Source organism: Pipistrellus kuhlii, unplaced genomic scaffold, assembly GCF_014108245.1.
Source record: "Pipistrellus kuhlii isolate mPipKuh1 unplaced genomic scaffold, mPipKuh1.p scaffold_m20_p_51, whole genome shotgun sequence".
NCBI classification, from domain to species: domain Eukaryota; kingdom Metazoa; phylum Chordata; class Mammalia; order Chiroptera; family Vespertilionidae; genus Pipistrellus; species Pipistrellus kuhlii.
In genome coordinates, this window is record NW_023425553.1 from 1,784,502 (window position 1) to 1,800,550 (window position 16,049).

The window sequence follows — 16,049 nt, forward strand, 5'->3', positions numbered from 1 at the left end:
TAGATAGGAACTAGGTGGAATCCTATTTTCTTTTCATTAAAACAGAGATTTAGAAAGTTTATAAACTTGAGCCGACTGAAAAGAAGAAATGATGGACCTTAAAAATGACTTCAGGTTTTCTTACTGGGCAGAATATACTCAAAGACTGCTGCAGTTAAATATTTTACCCTTTGTTCTTCCTGCATGATCTACAGTAATAATCTGCTTCGTGACTTCAGACTGATGTCTTCCAAATCATGATGTCTTTCTATTTTGTTTTGTTTTGTTTTGTTAATATTCACCCAAGGATTTTTCCCCCTCTAGTGATTTTTGGAGAGTGGAAGAGAGGGGGAGAGACACAGAGAAAGAAACATTGATGTGAGAGAGATCGATTGTTCGCCTCCTGAACGCACCGTGACTGGGGCCGGGGATTGAACCTGCAACCCAAATACGTGCCGTTGACCAGGAATTGAACCCATAATCCTTTGGTCCACAAGCTGATGCTCTAACCACTGAGCAACCAGGGCTCCCCCTTCTATTTTTAAGAAATTGCTTTCCCTCTAGGTCTCCTAACAGACTTCCAGAAAGATAGCGGCATTAAAACAGGTCCCAAATTCTTCCCACAAATAAACAGAAGTGACCACAGGAAAATGAACAACACATGTACAACGTGGGCCTCAGAAACCTCAATTTCTGTGAATCATGATGTTGACAGGGCCATACTGAAGCAACTCACCAATCAGAAGTTTTGTGATCTTCTGACAAACCAAGAAAATCTTGGCAGAAAACCTCTAATATCATCTAGTTTAAAAAAGCAAGGACTGTGTCTATGACATTTTTTGTTCTTAATCTCATCACCTTTTTCACCCAGTGCCTCTCCCCTCTGACAGCTGTCCATCTGTTTTCTGCATCCATGATTCTGTTTCTATTTTATTTTGTTCATTAGATTCTACATATAAGTGAAATCATATGGTATTTGTCTTTCTCTGACTGGCTTATTTCACTTAGTATATAGTACTCTCTAAAATGCCATTTTTGTCAAAGATTTTATATATATACTAGTGGCCCAGTGCAAAAAATTCATGCACAGGGTGTGTGTCCGTCAGCCCAGCCTGCACCCATTCCAATCTGGGACCCCTTGGGGGATGTCCCACAGGGATCGGGGCTAAACTGGCAGTTGGACATCCCTCTCACTATCCAGGACCTCTGGCTCCTAACCACTTACCTGCCTGCCTGCCTGATCTCCCCAACCACTCTGCCTGCTGGCCTGATTACCCCTAACTGCCCTCCCCTCCTGGCCTGATTGCCCCTAATTGCCTCTGCCTCGGCCCCCGCCACCATGGCTTTGTCTGGAAGGATGTCCCAAAGGTCTCCTGGTCTAATTAGCATATTACCCTTTTATTTGTATAGATATAGGTAAGGACTGGAAGTAGAGGCAATCAGTGAAAAAGACTGGCATAAGAACTTCTCATAAGTTGAGAGAAGCCCGGATAACTTCCATTTTATATAAGTCTTCAAGTCTATCTTTTAAAGAAAATAATGCCAAATTAGAAATATCGCCGAAACTGGTTTGGCTCAGTGGGTAGAGCGTTGGCCTGTGGACTGAAAGGTCCCAGGTTCGATTCTGGTCAAGGGCATGCGGGCACATCTCCAGTGGGGGGTGTGCAAGAGGCAGCTGATCAATGATTCTCTCTCATCCTTGTTTCTAACTCTCTATCCCTCTCTCTTCCTTTCTGTAAAAAATCAATAAAATATATTTTTAAAAAAATATCAAAATTGCTACAGAGTTTTAAAAATTCCCACCTATTAAATTAAGCTATTTGAAGAGCATTTTCCACCACCTTAATCTGGCTCTGTGTCTGGAGTAATCAATTCATTTGAGGATAACGTCAAGATCCTAAATTTGAGCCCTTCTGTGAATGTGAGATACAGGCCACAGGGCTCTCCTGACACTTTAAACCCCACCCCTGAGCGAGGCCCTGACAGAATGACTCCATTTGCTCCTATTTAGACACTTCACATCAACAGAAGTCGGCGCAGGCTGATCACTCTCAGAGGACAAGTCAGTTTCTTTAATCGTGTCTTTTCAACCAACATGGTGGTCCCCACCCTCGAAGAGTCCTCTTAAATGAGCCAGCAGGGTTTGTTTTAATGTTGTATATCCAATACCCCACCTCCCCACCACACATACACATAATTGGTGAGAATATATGTATTAACCACGTATCTGAAGTAGAGGCCAAAGAGCACGAGAAAAGACATCTTTTTTTAAAAAATTATTTTATCATTTGCCTATTTTTTTATTAATTTGTTTATTGATTAAGGTATCACATATTTGTCCTCAAACCCCCATTCCAATTCCCCACCTCCCACCCCCACTCATGCCCTCACCCTCCTATTGTCCTTGACCGCTGGTTAGGCTCATATGTGTGCACATAAGTCCTTTGGTTGATCTCTTCCTTTTATCCCCACCCTCCCTTTGAGGTCCAACAGTCTGACCTATGGCTCCTTATCTCTGGATTTGTTCTTGTTGTTTATTCAACATCATTTTTTTTAAATCCTCACCCAAGGTTAATTTTCCATTAATTTTTTTTTTTTTTTTTTTTAGAGAGAGAGAGGGAAAGACAGGGAGAAATATCGATGTGAGAGAAACATCAAACCTCCTGCACTAGCCCTGGAGCCTGCAACCAAGGTACGTACCTTTGACCAAAATCGAACCCAGGAACCTTCAGTCTGCAGGCTGACGCTCTATCCACTGAGCCACACCAGCTAGGGAGAAAAAGCCATCTTGAGATGAACTCCTGCTGGGGTTGCCCACGACCGTCCGTGGCTCCCACCCCACCACCTCATCCTGCTGATCACAGTGCCAGGATATAAACTTAGACCTTCCAGCAGCCCAGTGTGAGCTCAGGGAGGGGGTGAGCAGCAGTAAACAGGGAATGTCTAGAAGCTGTGCCCCACTCTTCCTGCGGGGGGGGGGGGGGGGGGGGGGGGAAGGGACGGCAGGTCAGGATGTACTCTTCTTGATTCCTTGTTGCATAAATGGATACACTGTGAATTGACTGGAGATAAATAAAACCCCAAACCAAAACAGAGCCTGGAAAAACAACTTGCAAAATAATAGAAAAAAAAAAAAAGCTACCTCGTGTAAGGCACAGAGGAAGGACAAAGAGTTCAAAGTGATTTTTCAAAGAGGAAATGCAGTTATAAATAAAAACAAACTAGAAAGCAAAATAAAAAGAAATACAGTAGACTTCATGAAGACCTGAATCTTTTCGAGGAGGAAACAAAATGTATTAAAAATCAGACAAACATTTTGCAAGAGGAATTGAGGCATTCTGTGGTCCTTGAATGTGTGAAAGAAATGTACCTGCTAAACCTTCTGAGCCAGGCCTCCCACAACTCCAGTTTTTCCTGCTGCTGCTGATTAATTGCTATTTTCTATGCCACTGGCTTATTTTAGAATTTATTTCCCTGTAAAATCACCCATGCCATGCATTAAGTCTCATTGTCATGGCAGACTTTGTCTTTATAATGATCTCAAACACCCAGCATCATATGGCAGTGAAATAACAAATCGGATTTTCTAACTTGGTTTGCTGAGGAACGCTGATAGTCCCAATGTGATGAGTGCGTTTACAATGAAAAAGGTGTCCTTTACTCAAATCAGTTTGGGAAGTGCCGAATGAAACAAAGTTAAATAGCTTTTATTGTATAAAAAACAACAACACCTGGTCAATATCTACCCCGCCAGGGCCCTTGAAGAGGGGCTGTAATACAGGCGTGTTGCAAACTTATTTGATCATCTCCCGGAGGAATGTGTTTTCAAAAATGCAATTTTGAATCGCTGTAGCAAACCCCTGTCTGGTGAAAATGAAAACCAAGACAAGAATGCCCCTGCCACTTTTATTACTTGGACGGTTCTAGAAGTGTTTACCCCATGCAGTCAGAAACTATATTACATTTTGAAAAGGAACACATATTATTCTAACTTAGCATTGATATGACTGCTTGCTTACTCGGAAAAACTCAGGGATTAAATGAATATCTCAGAAATGAATAGATTTCAATAAATTGCCAATTTAAAATTATTTTATGAAAGTGTTCTTACCCTGTGTAGCAAAAATGCCCATATAGGTAACAAATTGAATAAGAGCTCCCAGTTGCATTATTTTTTTCATGTGTGTGTGTGTGTGTGTGAGAGAGAGAGAGAGAGAGAGAGAGAGAGAGAGAGACCTGGGAATATATTTATCATAGATTATAGAGGACTTTAATAAATAAACATCCCCTAAAGGACATAAAAATATATATATTTTTTAATGAGGCAAAATATGTTATTGGAAAGCACTGCAATTCTGTAATTCTCACTTTTATATCAACCTCAGACAGTCCCAACCAAATTCCCAACTTATTCTTGGGGGAAAAGAATCAACTGCAAAGCTCATGTGGTACAAATAAACGTCAGAATCATCCAAAAAGTGTGAAACTAGCCCAGCGGGTGTGGGTCAGTGGTTGAGCATCGGCCCATGAACCAGGTCATGGTTGGATTCTCGGGCAGGGCACATGCCCAGGTTGTGGGCTCCATCCCAGTAGGGGGCATGCAGGAGGCAGCTGCTCTTGTTGCTGAAATCAAGAAAAGCGTATTTTTACCAAAACTGTGAAAAATCAAAAGAAAAGTTCAATAGGAGGACATATCCTAACAGATATGAAGTCATAATTCTAACTCAATAACTACAGGCTATTATACTGAAGCTACAATGCTCTGTGTACTAAAGAGAATTAAAAATCCAAAATAAAGTGTATATATATATATATATATATATATATATATATATGATATTTCAAATGGGCGGTGCTCAAAAGATAAGTACTAGCTAACAACTGGCTCATGTTTTGGGAAAGAAAAAAAATTAAATCTCTAAACCCATATATCAAAATCATTGCAGAAGAGAAAAGTATTTTTTTTTTTTTAGTAAAACCATTAACATTGGAGAAATATAGGATAAGGTTTATATAATCTCGGGATGGAGCAATGCCACTAAACATTATCCCAGGGCCAGAAGGCAAAAAGGAAACCGTGTGTCCATTTTTTATTATTTTTTTATTTTTTTTAGTCATTTTAATGCTTTTTTCCCTGTGCATAAGAGAAATAACTGATAGAGTCAAAAGATACAGTATCCTTTACACATCGCAGTTAAAAGTAATGCAAACATCACATGACATTTTCAGTGAAAGTTACATTTCCAATTACAAATCAAAATGTGTATTATTAGGGTCTCTGTAAGAGAGAAGCTTGAGAAGAAAATCTTAGGTGAAAAGCACTTTTCCTGGCATAACTACACTGATCCTTCAGGCTGCACACAGATTAAGGTCATATACAGTCAATCAGCAAATGTTGACACAATTTCACACAGTTAAGTTTTCTGTACAATTAAATGTATACTTAGAAATACCAGGATAAACATTTCTACTATATTTTAACTCAACTCGCCTAGCCAACATTTTCACTGAGTAGTTGATCAAAGATGCTGTAAGATTCTACAAAATTGTTACATACCTAACGCCAGAAATACGTATAGTCTTTCTCACTGGGGTTACACATAGTATGCTCAGAAATTCTGTTGTAACATCTCTAGGTGTACAGTTCCAATTGTGCTTACTGTACTGTATACAAATATAGCCAAAAAAATCAAAGAATGATATAAACCTTACAGCATTTTGCTAGCAAAAATACATGCCAAAGTCACAATAAGCAATATTGTACCACAAATTAGAGAGCTTCAGATAATTTGCTTCTGGTTTTAATATTTCCCATTCTACATTAAATTACTATCAGAGGCTAATGTTTAAAATGCAAACAAATTGGACATCTGTAGAACAAAACTTGTTCACCCGACTGTGAAGTTTGATACCTGTTTCCAAAAATCACAATAAATGCAGAATAAAGAGAAGTGTCTGCATGCAACACTTTTTTTTGAGAAAAAACAGTAAAACAGTATTGATTCCCACCATTCAAAACAGACAAGGGAGGAAATGGAAGGAGAGAGGGAGGGGGGAGGGAGGGAGAGAGGGAGGGAGGAGGGAGAAGAGAGGAGGGAAGGAGGCAGGTACAGGACTCCACCTTAAAATCTAGCATTAGGTTTAGAACTAGACAGGTCGAAAAGAATCAAAATGAAAGTAAAGCATGATCTGTGTGTGTTTAAAGATTTCAGAGCCATTATCAAAAATAAGATACATTTTTCCAAGGTACAGAAATGTGATTAGGATGGCTGCGAGCCCAGCAGCCGCTCAATGGCTGCATTGATGTCGCCTCCTGTCGCTATCAGAGCCTGCAAGTTAGCTTCGCGGTTTAAGAAGCCCATGGCGTTGAGCTGTTCCAGTTGCTGCTGAAATCGGACTTCTGGGATTGGCAGCTGAGCAGCGTTTGCCCCAGCCAGAGCCTGCACCATCTGCTGAATGAACTGCTGGCTGGGTCCGGAATCGGAGGTGGGGCTCGTGGTTTCACTGGGAGCCGAGCTAGGCACGGTGGCCCCGGGGGTGCTGCCAGAACCAGTGGAGCCAGGAGGACCCGCGGGGCCGGTGGGTCCTAGGGGCCCGATCGGCCCGATGGGGGTGAACGGCACAATGGGGCCGATGGGACCTATGGGTGTGACCGGGCCTACGGGGCCTATAGCGGTTCCCAGCACCCCCACCCCCACACCTGGAGTGAAGCTGGGAATGAGGCCAGGCGCCTCGGAGGCTAATGTCTGCAGCCCCTGCTGGATCTGCATGAGCGCCTGCATGGCTCTGGGGTTGGTCATGGCTGACAGCGTGTCCGGGCTCTGCATCTGCTGCAGGAAAGAGGGGACCTGCGGACGAACCTGCTCCTGCAGCTGCGGGTTCCCGGAGAACACGGGGTTGTTCAGCATCATCTGCGCGGCCAGATCCGGATTCTGGGTCAGCGACTGCATCATGCTCCGCATGTAGGGCGCCGACAGCATGTTCTGGATGAGCTGGGGGTTCTCGGTGATCTGCTGCAGCAGGCTCTGCATGCCCGGGGTGCTGAACACGCTGGCCACATAGTTGGCCGCGGCCATGGTGTTCCCGGGGTTGTTGGCGCTGCCGCTGGAGCCGCTGCCGCTGCTCGAGGTGGTGCCGGTGGTCGCCGAGCTGTGGGTCGCCGAAGGCGGCGCCCACGGGTTGGGCAGCGGGTCGCGATTCTCCGTGCGGGAAGGCTGCGAGCCTTCCCCGGTGGAGGCGGTGCTCCCCACGGAGGCGAACGGATTGCCCCCGAACTGCTCCTGGGCCGCGTTCAGCATGGGCTCCTGAATGTCAGTGTACATGCGCCGTAGGGCATTGTAGCCCCCGGGGATGCTCTCGAGGTTGCTGAGGGCCAGGTCTTGATTTCTCATCATCTCCTGCATCATGGCCGGATTGCGGGCGATCTCCAGGGTCTGCCTCATGATGTCCGGGTTGTTGAGCAGGTGGCTGATCTCCGGGTTTCTCTGGATCAGCTGCTGCATCTGCGGGTTGGCCATGATGAGCTGCCGCATCAGGTCGGGATTGGAAAGCATGCTCTGAACAAAGGGATTTTCCATGATCTGGAGCATCATCTCCGGGCTGGACAGGAGCTGCTGCTGCATCTGGTTCTGGAGCTCCGTGAAGCTGGTGGAGGCCAAGCCCAGGCTGCTGAGGCTCGCGAGTCCTCCCAGGCCCCCCAGCCCGAACGGGTTGCTATTTGTGGAGATAGGTGTGGAGTTACTCCTGGGAGTCGACGCGGTGGTGGTAGTCGTGGTGGTGCCCGCCGTGGTGCTGGGCTGCGTGGTCTGGCCCTGGGGCCGGTTCTGGCTCTTGATGACCAGGTGCACGGTCAGCCCGTCGTGGATGCCGTGCTGGCTCAGCGTGTCTTGATCTTTGAGGATCTTGCCGGCGAAGATGAGCACGAGCTGATCCGTCTGCGATTTGAAGCGTTTCGAGATCGCCTCCTTGAACTGCTGCACCGAGCTGTTCTCGGGCACCGCGAACTCCTCCTTCTCTTTGGGGGTCTTCACGGTCACTTTGATGATCTTGGGCTCGGCGGCCGGGGGCGAGGCGGAGCCGGGGGCCGCAGCCGCCGGGCCGCGGGAGGGGCGCGGGGGGCCGCTGCTCTCGCCGTTCTCAGCCATGGCGGCCGCGGTGACGCAGGCAGACAGGGAAGGCGCGGGCGGCCGGGCGAGAGAGAGAGCGATCGAGCGAGCGAGCGAGCGAGGGAAGGAGCAGAAAGGAGGCGCCGCCGCGGCAGGCTGGGCCGGGGAGCGCGGAGCGCGGTACCTCGCGGAGGAAGGCTGCGGGCCGGGCTCCTCCGCCGGGGAGATGGCTCCGGGTAGGCCGCGGGCCGGGATCTCAGCTCAGGGCTCAGGGCTCCGGGCCTCCGCCGCCACCGCCGCCGCCACCGCCGTGTGATCCCGCCGCGCGCGCTCCCAGCAGCTCCCGCAGCCGCTCCGCCCGCCCCGCCCCGCCCCCGCCCCTCCCCCTCCGCTGACGCGGCGCCAGGCCCCGAATGATAGCTGCGACTCGATCAAAATGAAAAACTTCTGGAACGAACAGACCCGGGGCGAGGGAGAGCAGCGGAGAGGGAAATAAACAAAGAGAGGAGAGAAAAGCGAGAGAAGGAGGGAGGGATGGGGGAGGGAGAGGGGGGGAGGGAGGGGGGAGAGGGAGCCTGCTTCTGTAAAGGACATTAAAAGACCAATGGGGGGGAGGGATCGCGCGCGCGCGCGCGCGCGCACACACACACACACACACACACACACACACACACACGCATGCACACGCACACACACGCACACGCACACACACGCGCATTTGAAGTCTCCAGGCAGTGAAAGGATGAAAGAAAGCCTGGATCTCACTGACCCCCTGTAAAAGACAAAAGAATACAACATAAAGAACTCTGACAAAGCAAAAAAGGAGCAGATTAACACCCCGAGAGGGGACCGGGAGAAGACGAGCAGAAGCTCCTATTGTACAAAAAGAAGCGCAAATGGCCAATGGGCATCCGAAAGGATGATTAAGCCCAGCAGCAACCGAAAACCCAGCTGAAAACACTGAGCGTCCCCTCTGCCTTATCACACCGGCAGAAATGAAAGATGATAAACCTTCCAGAGAGCCGAGAAAATGCACTCTCATGCCAGTTGAGGTGTGAGTTATTGTCATCATAAGGCGATTTGAAAAATATATATCCACATTTTAAATATTTCCGACCTTTCTTTGTAAATGCCTCATTCAGAGGCCTCACCTAGGAAAACAACTGATAAGGATGCAAAAGCATGTGTATAAAACGTACACGCGCTACAGCATTTAAAAATTATTTTAAAAGGGAGAACCAGGATCTGTTTAAACAGAAATGATCAGCTCTGTGACGATATTGCCATACAATAAAATAATATGCACCCTGTTTTTAAAAAACGGGTGGTTAATTGGTATGATCTAAAATATTTTTTAAAGGAATAGATGAAATAAACAGTAGTTGTAGAGAAATCACAGAGCTATTTCCACTTTCAGCTATATTGATATATTTCTGTAGAGAAGAAATTGTGTAAGCCTGTATGTTTCAATACAAAAAAATACAATAAACATGTTTTTATTTGAAAACTATTTTTAAATAGTTTGTATATGTGAACTGTCTTTAAGTGTTTGTGTAAAAATAAATCTGGAATGCTGTACATTAGTATGTTAATAGCGGTTATTACTTAGTGCTGAAATTAGGAATAACTATCCTTTGTCTATTGATATTTAAATTTTTATGGCTTTTATAGGTATCCACTGCATTTATAATATTTTTAAAAATCAGAAGACATTCTGAGGGAGATGATAGATAGATATTGACAGGCACACAATAGTAAAGTCAGTCATTAACATATTTACCTAATTTAGTTACAGATATGTAGGGGAAATAAATAAAGATGTACCATTTGAATAATAAGAACAAAGAATTTTAAATTGGTGTATAAATTTCTAACTCCAGTTTATATTATACAGAAAATACTCTTTCCACCAATATCCAATGAGCATTTAACACCATTTAAATGTCATTTGGCCACAAATACCTTAATAACTCTTAAGAAAAAAATATGAGTATGTGATATCTATCAATTGTGGAATGGATTAAAATAGTATGACTAATATGATTAATAGAATACAAAAGATACAAAGAATGAATTAGATCTAAATATATTAATATGTATAAATCTCAAAACCCAATTAATTATCACAACATTCTATGGCGATTATAGATGCATTCATATGTATGTGAAGCTATCAGCAATATATTAAAGTGATTCACACTAAACTTGTACCCATGAGGAAGAGGAAATGGAATAGGTCCCAGGATAATGAGTAAAAAGAGATTGAATTAAATCTGTAAAAAATGTATTTCATCTTTAAAATGAAAGCAAATATGGCAAAATAGCAATAGTTAATTCTAGATGGCAAGGATATGAGTCTTCATTATAATATTCATATCCCTGACATCCAGGATGTTGTATTTAGAAGGATTTTTAATTTTCTCAAAAAATAAAAGAAACTAAGAAAATATCACATCACCTTATTTGATCATAATAGAACTAACCTAGGTATTGATAATGAAAGTATAAGTGAAAACATCAACCACTTGAAAATTAACACAGAATCACTTTGGGGACAAAGTGCAAATCAAAATTTTTATTAGAGTGAATTTAGCAACATAATGATAATGCGAACTTATATATCAATGATTATGATGGCATTTCCTTATGTATAGTCTGAAGATCTTGTTTAAAAAATACACAAATCTGGGCACCACTACAAACCAACCCAAATAGGTGATGCTCAGCGATCTGCATTCTTATCAAATCAGAGTTTAATGTTATTTTACTTACCGGGTACTGTACAGTGGGGTGACCCACTCTTCCTGGTCTCCCAAAAACATGTTGTTGTTTTTCTACTGTAGAGCAGAAGTTAGACTAAATAGCAATCATCTTGGAGTCCCTTCAGAGAAGGGTAGTTTTTGAGGAACTAAAAGACTTGACAAAGAGCATCTCCTCATGAGGGACCCTAGCTGGTATGGCTCAGTGGATAGAGCGTTGGCCTGTGGACTGAAGGGTCCTGGGTTTGATTCTGATCAAGGGCACATACCTGGGTTGTGGGCCCCATCACCAGTAGGGGACATGCAGTAGGCAGCCGATTAATGATTCTCTCTCATTATTGATGTTTCTATCTCTCCCCCCTCCCTTCCTCTCCGAAATCAATAAAAATATATTTAAAAAAAAAAGAAAATGTTTACCACCAACAGTGTGTTAGATGACACCTCCATCACGTCACATAATGATCATTTGTTTTTTGTGGTGAGAACATTGCAATATACTTTCTTAGCAACTTTCAAGTATAAAATATAATATTATCCTATATAATAAAAGCCTAATATGCAAATAAACCAAACAGCGGAACCACCAGAGGAATTACCAGTCACTATGACTGGCACTGACGACCAGGGAACAGATGCACAATGCAGGTGCTGCCCCCAGCCTGCAGAGGGAGGTGACTGGCAGCAGCAGCAGGGGGTGGAGTCGGTGAGCGGGCAGCGCCATTCCTGCCAAGGTGGGTGCCAGCGGGGTCCTCTCAATTGCCCCACCAGTTACCCCACAGATTGGCCTTGGTCGCTGATCAGGCCTAGGGACCCTACCCGTGCATGATTTTGTGCACTTGGCCTCTAGTTACCTATAATCATGTTGTATGTTAGATTCCCAGAACTTATTCATCTTGTAACTGGAAGGTTGTACCCTTTGACCAACATCTCCTTATTTCCCATCACCACCCAGCCCCTGGAGACCACCATAACAGTCTCTGTTTCTGAGTGCCACCAAAAGCAAATTTCCTTGAGTTTTTATCCTTAATTTTACAAATGATGTTATAGTTTATATTTTATGCCAAAATATACCCATTTTAATGTATTAAATTACTTACAACTAAGTAAAATTAGCATTTCAGTGGTTGAATGAACATGTTTTTGTTAGCAAGAAGCACATCAATTAGCTTTATCTTAAATTTTAAGAAAAGAGCAACAAGATAAATACATAAAACTGGCTGCATGAGTAGATTTAATAACAGATTAAGGGAATTTTTAAAAATTAAATTTATTGGGGTGACATTGGTTATAAAATTATATAGCTCTCAACTATACAACTGTATAAATTGCATTGTGTGTTTTACCACCCAAAGGCACATCTCCTTTTGCCACCATATATTTGACCCCTTTTACCCTTTTCTACCTTGCCACCCCTCTTTTCCCAACTACCATATTGTTGTCTGGGGCTATGAGTTCTTATTTGTTTATCTTGTTTTTTCATTTGTTGCTTTCAGTTTTACATCACATATGCGAGTGAAATCATATGGTTCTTGACTTTCTCTGTCTGACTTATTTCCCTTTGCATGATATTCTCAAGATCCATTCATGCTGTCTCAAATAGAAGCATTTCATCTTTCTTATGGATGAGTACTATTCTATTGATACTTTGTAAAAATCTTTGCTAATACTAAGAAGATGGATGATTGTATAACTTTTCTAGAAAGATATACATGACCAAAATATATTCAAGAAGTGGAAAACCTTACAGATCATGTAAGATATTGTAAGAAAAAGAATAAAAAATTAACCCTAGGTGGTTTGACTCAATGGACAGAACATTGGCCTGAGGACTGAAGGGTCCCAGGTTCTATTCTAGTCAAGGGCACATTCCTTGGTTGTAGGCTCTCCCTGGCCTGGGCACTGCTAAGGTTGCGTGCAGGAGGCAACCAATCTATGTGTGAAACACATAGATATTTCTCTCTGTCTCTCTCTTTCTCTCACTGTCTCTAAAAATCAATGGAAAAATATCCTTGGCTGAGGATTTTTTAAAAAGGAGTAAAAATTAAATAATTCGATATTTTAAAAATTAGCTTTCTTAGTAAAGGTTGTGACTGATCTTATGTGTTTACTTCCTTCCTTTATCAAATCCATTGAATTGATTGAAATGATGTGAGAAAATAATGAATACTTACCAGTATTGGAAAAGTGGAAGAAGTCTAATCCATGAATCTTCATGTTAAATACCAAAATAAATTCTAAATGAATAATAAAATAATAAAATTTGCAGAAAAATATTAGAGCAAATATTTCTATAACCTAGGCATGGTGATAACCTTTCTAAAACAACAAAGAAGAACCAAGATTGATGTATTTCATTAAATAAGGATTTAAAAACTTCCGTATGTGAAAAGTACAATAAAAATTAAAAGGTTAAAGTCAAACTAAAAGATTTTTGCAACATTTATAACACATGAGATCTTAGCATCCTTGAAATAACATATTTCTTACAAATCAAATTTTTAATATGACCACCCAAAGGGAAAAATAGATAAAGGACATTAATGAATATGTTCATGTTACAAAAAAAATAAAATGTTCAAAAAGAAAAGAGGGATGGGCCTGGTAGCATGGTTCAGTGGTTGAGCATCAACCTATGAACAGAAGGTCATGGTGTGATTCTTGGTCAGAGCACATGCCCAGGTTAAGGGTTCTGTCCTCAGTGTGGGGCATATAGGAAGCAGCCGATCAATGTTTCTCTCACCCTTGATGTTTTTTTTTTCTCTCTCTCTCCTTCTCCCTTCCCCTTTGAAATCAATAAAAATATATTTAGAAAAATGAAAGGAAGGAAAAGAGGGATGGGAGGAAGAAAAGAAAGAAGGAAGGAAGGGAGGGAGGAAAGAGGGAAGAAAAGAAGGAAAATATTTTATCTTCTTTAAATAAAAAATATACCAATGAAAATAATGAAATATTTTTGTCTACAAAATTAAAGAGGCTGTATAATATACAGTCTGATGTAGTCAATGTAGGCTGCTTAGGTACAAATTCTGACTTCACTACTTCTACTTATTAGCTGCCTGATGTAGGGGCAAGCAACTGAACCTTTCTGTACCTCAGTATGCTTTATCTGTGCTGTAAAAGGCTGTTTGAGGATCAAATAAATTAACGTATTTCAAACATTTAAAACAGTGCCCCGTAGTAAGCACTCTATGAGTGACATTATTGTTATCATTAGCAGAAGAAACAAGTTCTTCATACTCTACTGAAAATTAGATTATTTATTAGATACAACCTATGTGAAGGACAATTTGCTAAGAAACACCAAAAGCTTAATAAAACATGCAGGCAATTTTACTGAGCAGTTTTTTAAGGTATTTATCCTGAGGAAGCAATTGTAGGCTGTTGAGTTCTAGAGGTGATTACACTAATGTGCTGTTTTCCTGGAGTTTATCTACATACCTAAGGAAAACTCCATAATTAGTCCGCATTCCTACTGATGCACAGAGGAGCAAATAATACAGTCAGAACCAGAGAGACAGCAGAATGGTATAGTGGCAAGACCATAGACTTGAGCCAAAGAGATCGATTTCAACTCTGGCTTGGTCGCTTAGAGATGTATGACCTTAGTGCAGTTCATTTAATTTCTCTGAACCTCAGTTTCTTCATCAGCTAAAATGGGACTAATATGCATACACTTCATAGTTGTAGTTATAGTCAGTAAATCCCCTGAGTGGCCAGATTATTATACATTCAGAGATCTTAATAATCTGGCCACTCAGTATATATATTAGAGGCCTGGTGCATGAATTCATGCCTGGGTGGGGTCTGGCCAGCCTGGTCAGGGGAAGGGGACATGGACGGTTGGCCAGCCTGCCTCCTGGTCAAACTCCTGGTCAAGGGGACAATTTGCGTATTATCCTTTTATTATATAGGAAATACACCGAGTGGCCAGATTATTATGCATTCAGAGATCATAATAATATGGCCACTCAGTGTATATGAGACATTGATTGCTCTGACACACCCTCTCCTCCAAAAATAAAGCAAATGAAATAAGTTTACCATTGGTAAGTTAAACTATGAAATAAAAAACAGTAAAGGATCCAAGCAGAGATGCAATATTTCTGGCAGATATACTAATATACTCTGCTCTAAAGATGTATATTCAAATTACCTTTCATTTTTGTTCTGATTCCATGCTCTCTATAATCTTCTAATACCTTTATTTTTCATTTAGTTTGCCTATAAAGAAAGAATGTATAAGTCAGGTTTTCTTGAATGCCCAGGTATTCTAAGTGCTAGACACCCACTTTAACCTCTAGTACATAAATTACAAACTGGCAACTCATGAACTGGCTTTGGCCTTCCAACAACTAAAACTTGACAAATTTCTCAGGCAAATTGAGATTTCAAGCTTCTCTTTCAAAACTGGATGATATGGCTACATTGGTCTCATACCCTTGGAGGGCCACAATTTGACTGGAGTCGAGTAGTGGCTGTCCCTTTTAGACAGGCGTGTATACTGCTCCTACCAGGTCCACTTCATTTTTTTTTAATCTAGTTGGTTCCATAGGCATTGGAATTTCTGGCCCTTGATGGAAAAATTCAAGCTTTCCCTCCCCTCTCTCCATCTCCCAAAGAATAGAAACACTGAAGTGAGCCAAAACCGATTTGGCTCAGTGGATAGAGCATCAGCCTGAGGATTGAAGGGTCCCAGGTTTGATTCTGGTCAAGGGCATGTACCTTGGTTTCGGGCACATCCCCAGTAAGGGGTGTGCAAGAGGCAGCTGATCGATGACTCTCTCTCCCTTCCTCTCTGTAAAAAAATCAATAAAATATATTTTAAAAAAGAAAAAGAAACACTGAAGTGAGTTGGAAAAGACCAATAACAAACTGGAGTCACTTTATTAGAAGGTGGAATATTCACCTTAGGGGCAGTATAACTAAGAATGTATTGAGGCAAACACTCTCTGATGGTGATGATGATGATGATGACGACAATGATGATGATGCTGAAAGCAGCTAATACTTTTTCTTCCATTTATCTTTCCATGCCTATTACTATCAGAGTTATATTATCTTGAGGGACTTGCAACTGAAAATTGGGCCTTGAGAAGGATATAAGATGGGAGTGAAAGTCTGCCTCACTATGCTGGGTTGAATGAGATTTTACGTTATAACCTATGACATAAGTTGAATTTTATGAATTCCTTCCAAAGGAATTTGGAAG

General features: G+C 42.2%; 1 protein-coding gene across 1 annotated transcript; it reads right to left on the reverse strand.

The window, feature by feature from the left end:
• Positions 1–5,061: 5,061 nt before the first annotated feature.
• UBQLN2 (ubiquilin 2) lies at positions 5,062–8,433 on the reverse strand. The gene has a single exon (XM_036415776.2). The coding sequence runs from the start codon at positions 8,121–8,123 to the stop codon at positions 6,240–6,242; it is 1,884 nt and encodes a 627-aa protein (XP_036271669.1). The 5' UTR covers positions 8,124–8,433; the 3' UTR covers positions 5,062–6,239.
• Positions 8,434–16,049: the final 7,616 nt, after the last annotated feature.

Coding starts and splice junctions, on each gene's coding strand:
- UBQLN2 (XM_036415776.2), bottom strand. CDS start 8,123: ATGGCTGAGAACGGCGAGAGCAGCGGCCCCCCGCGCCCCTCCCGCGGC.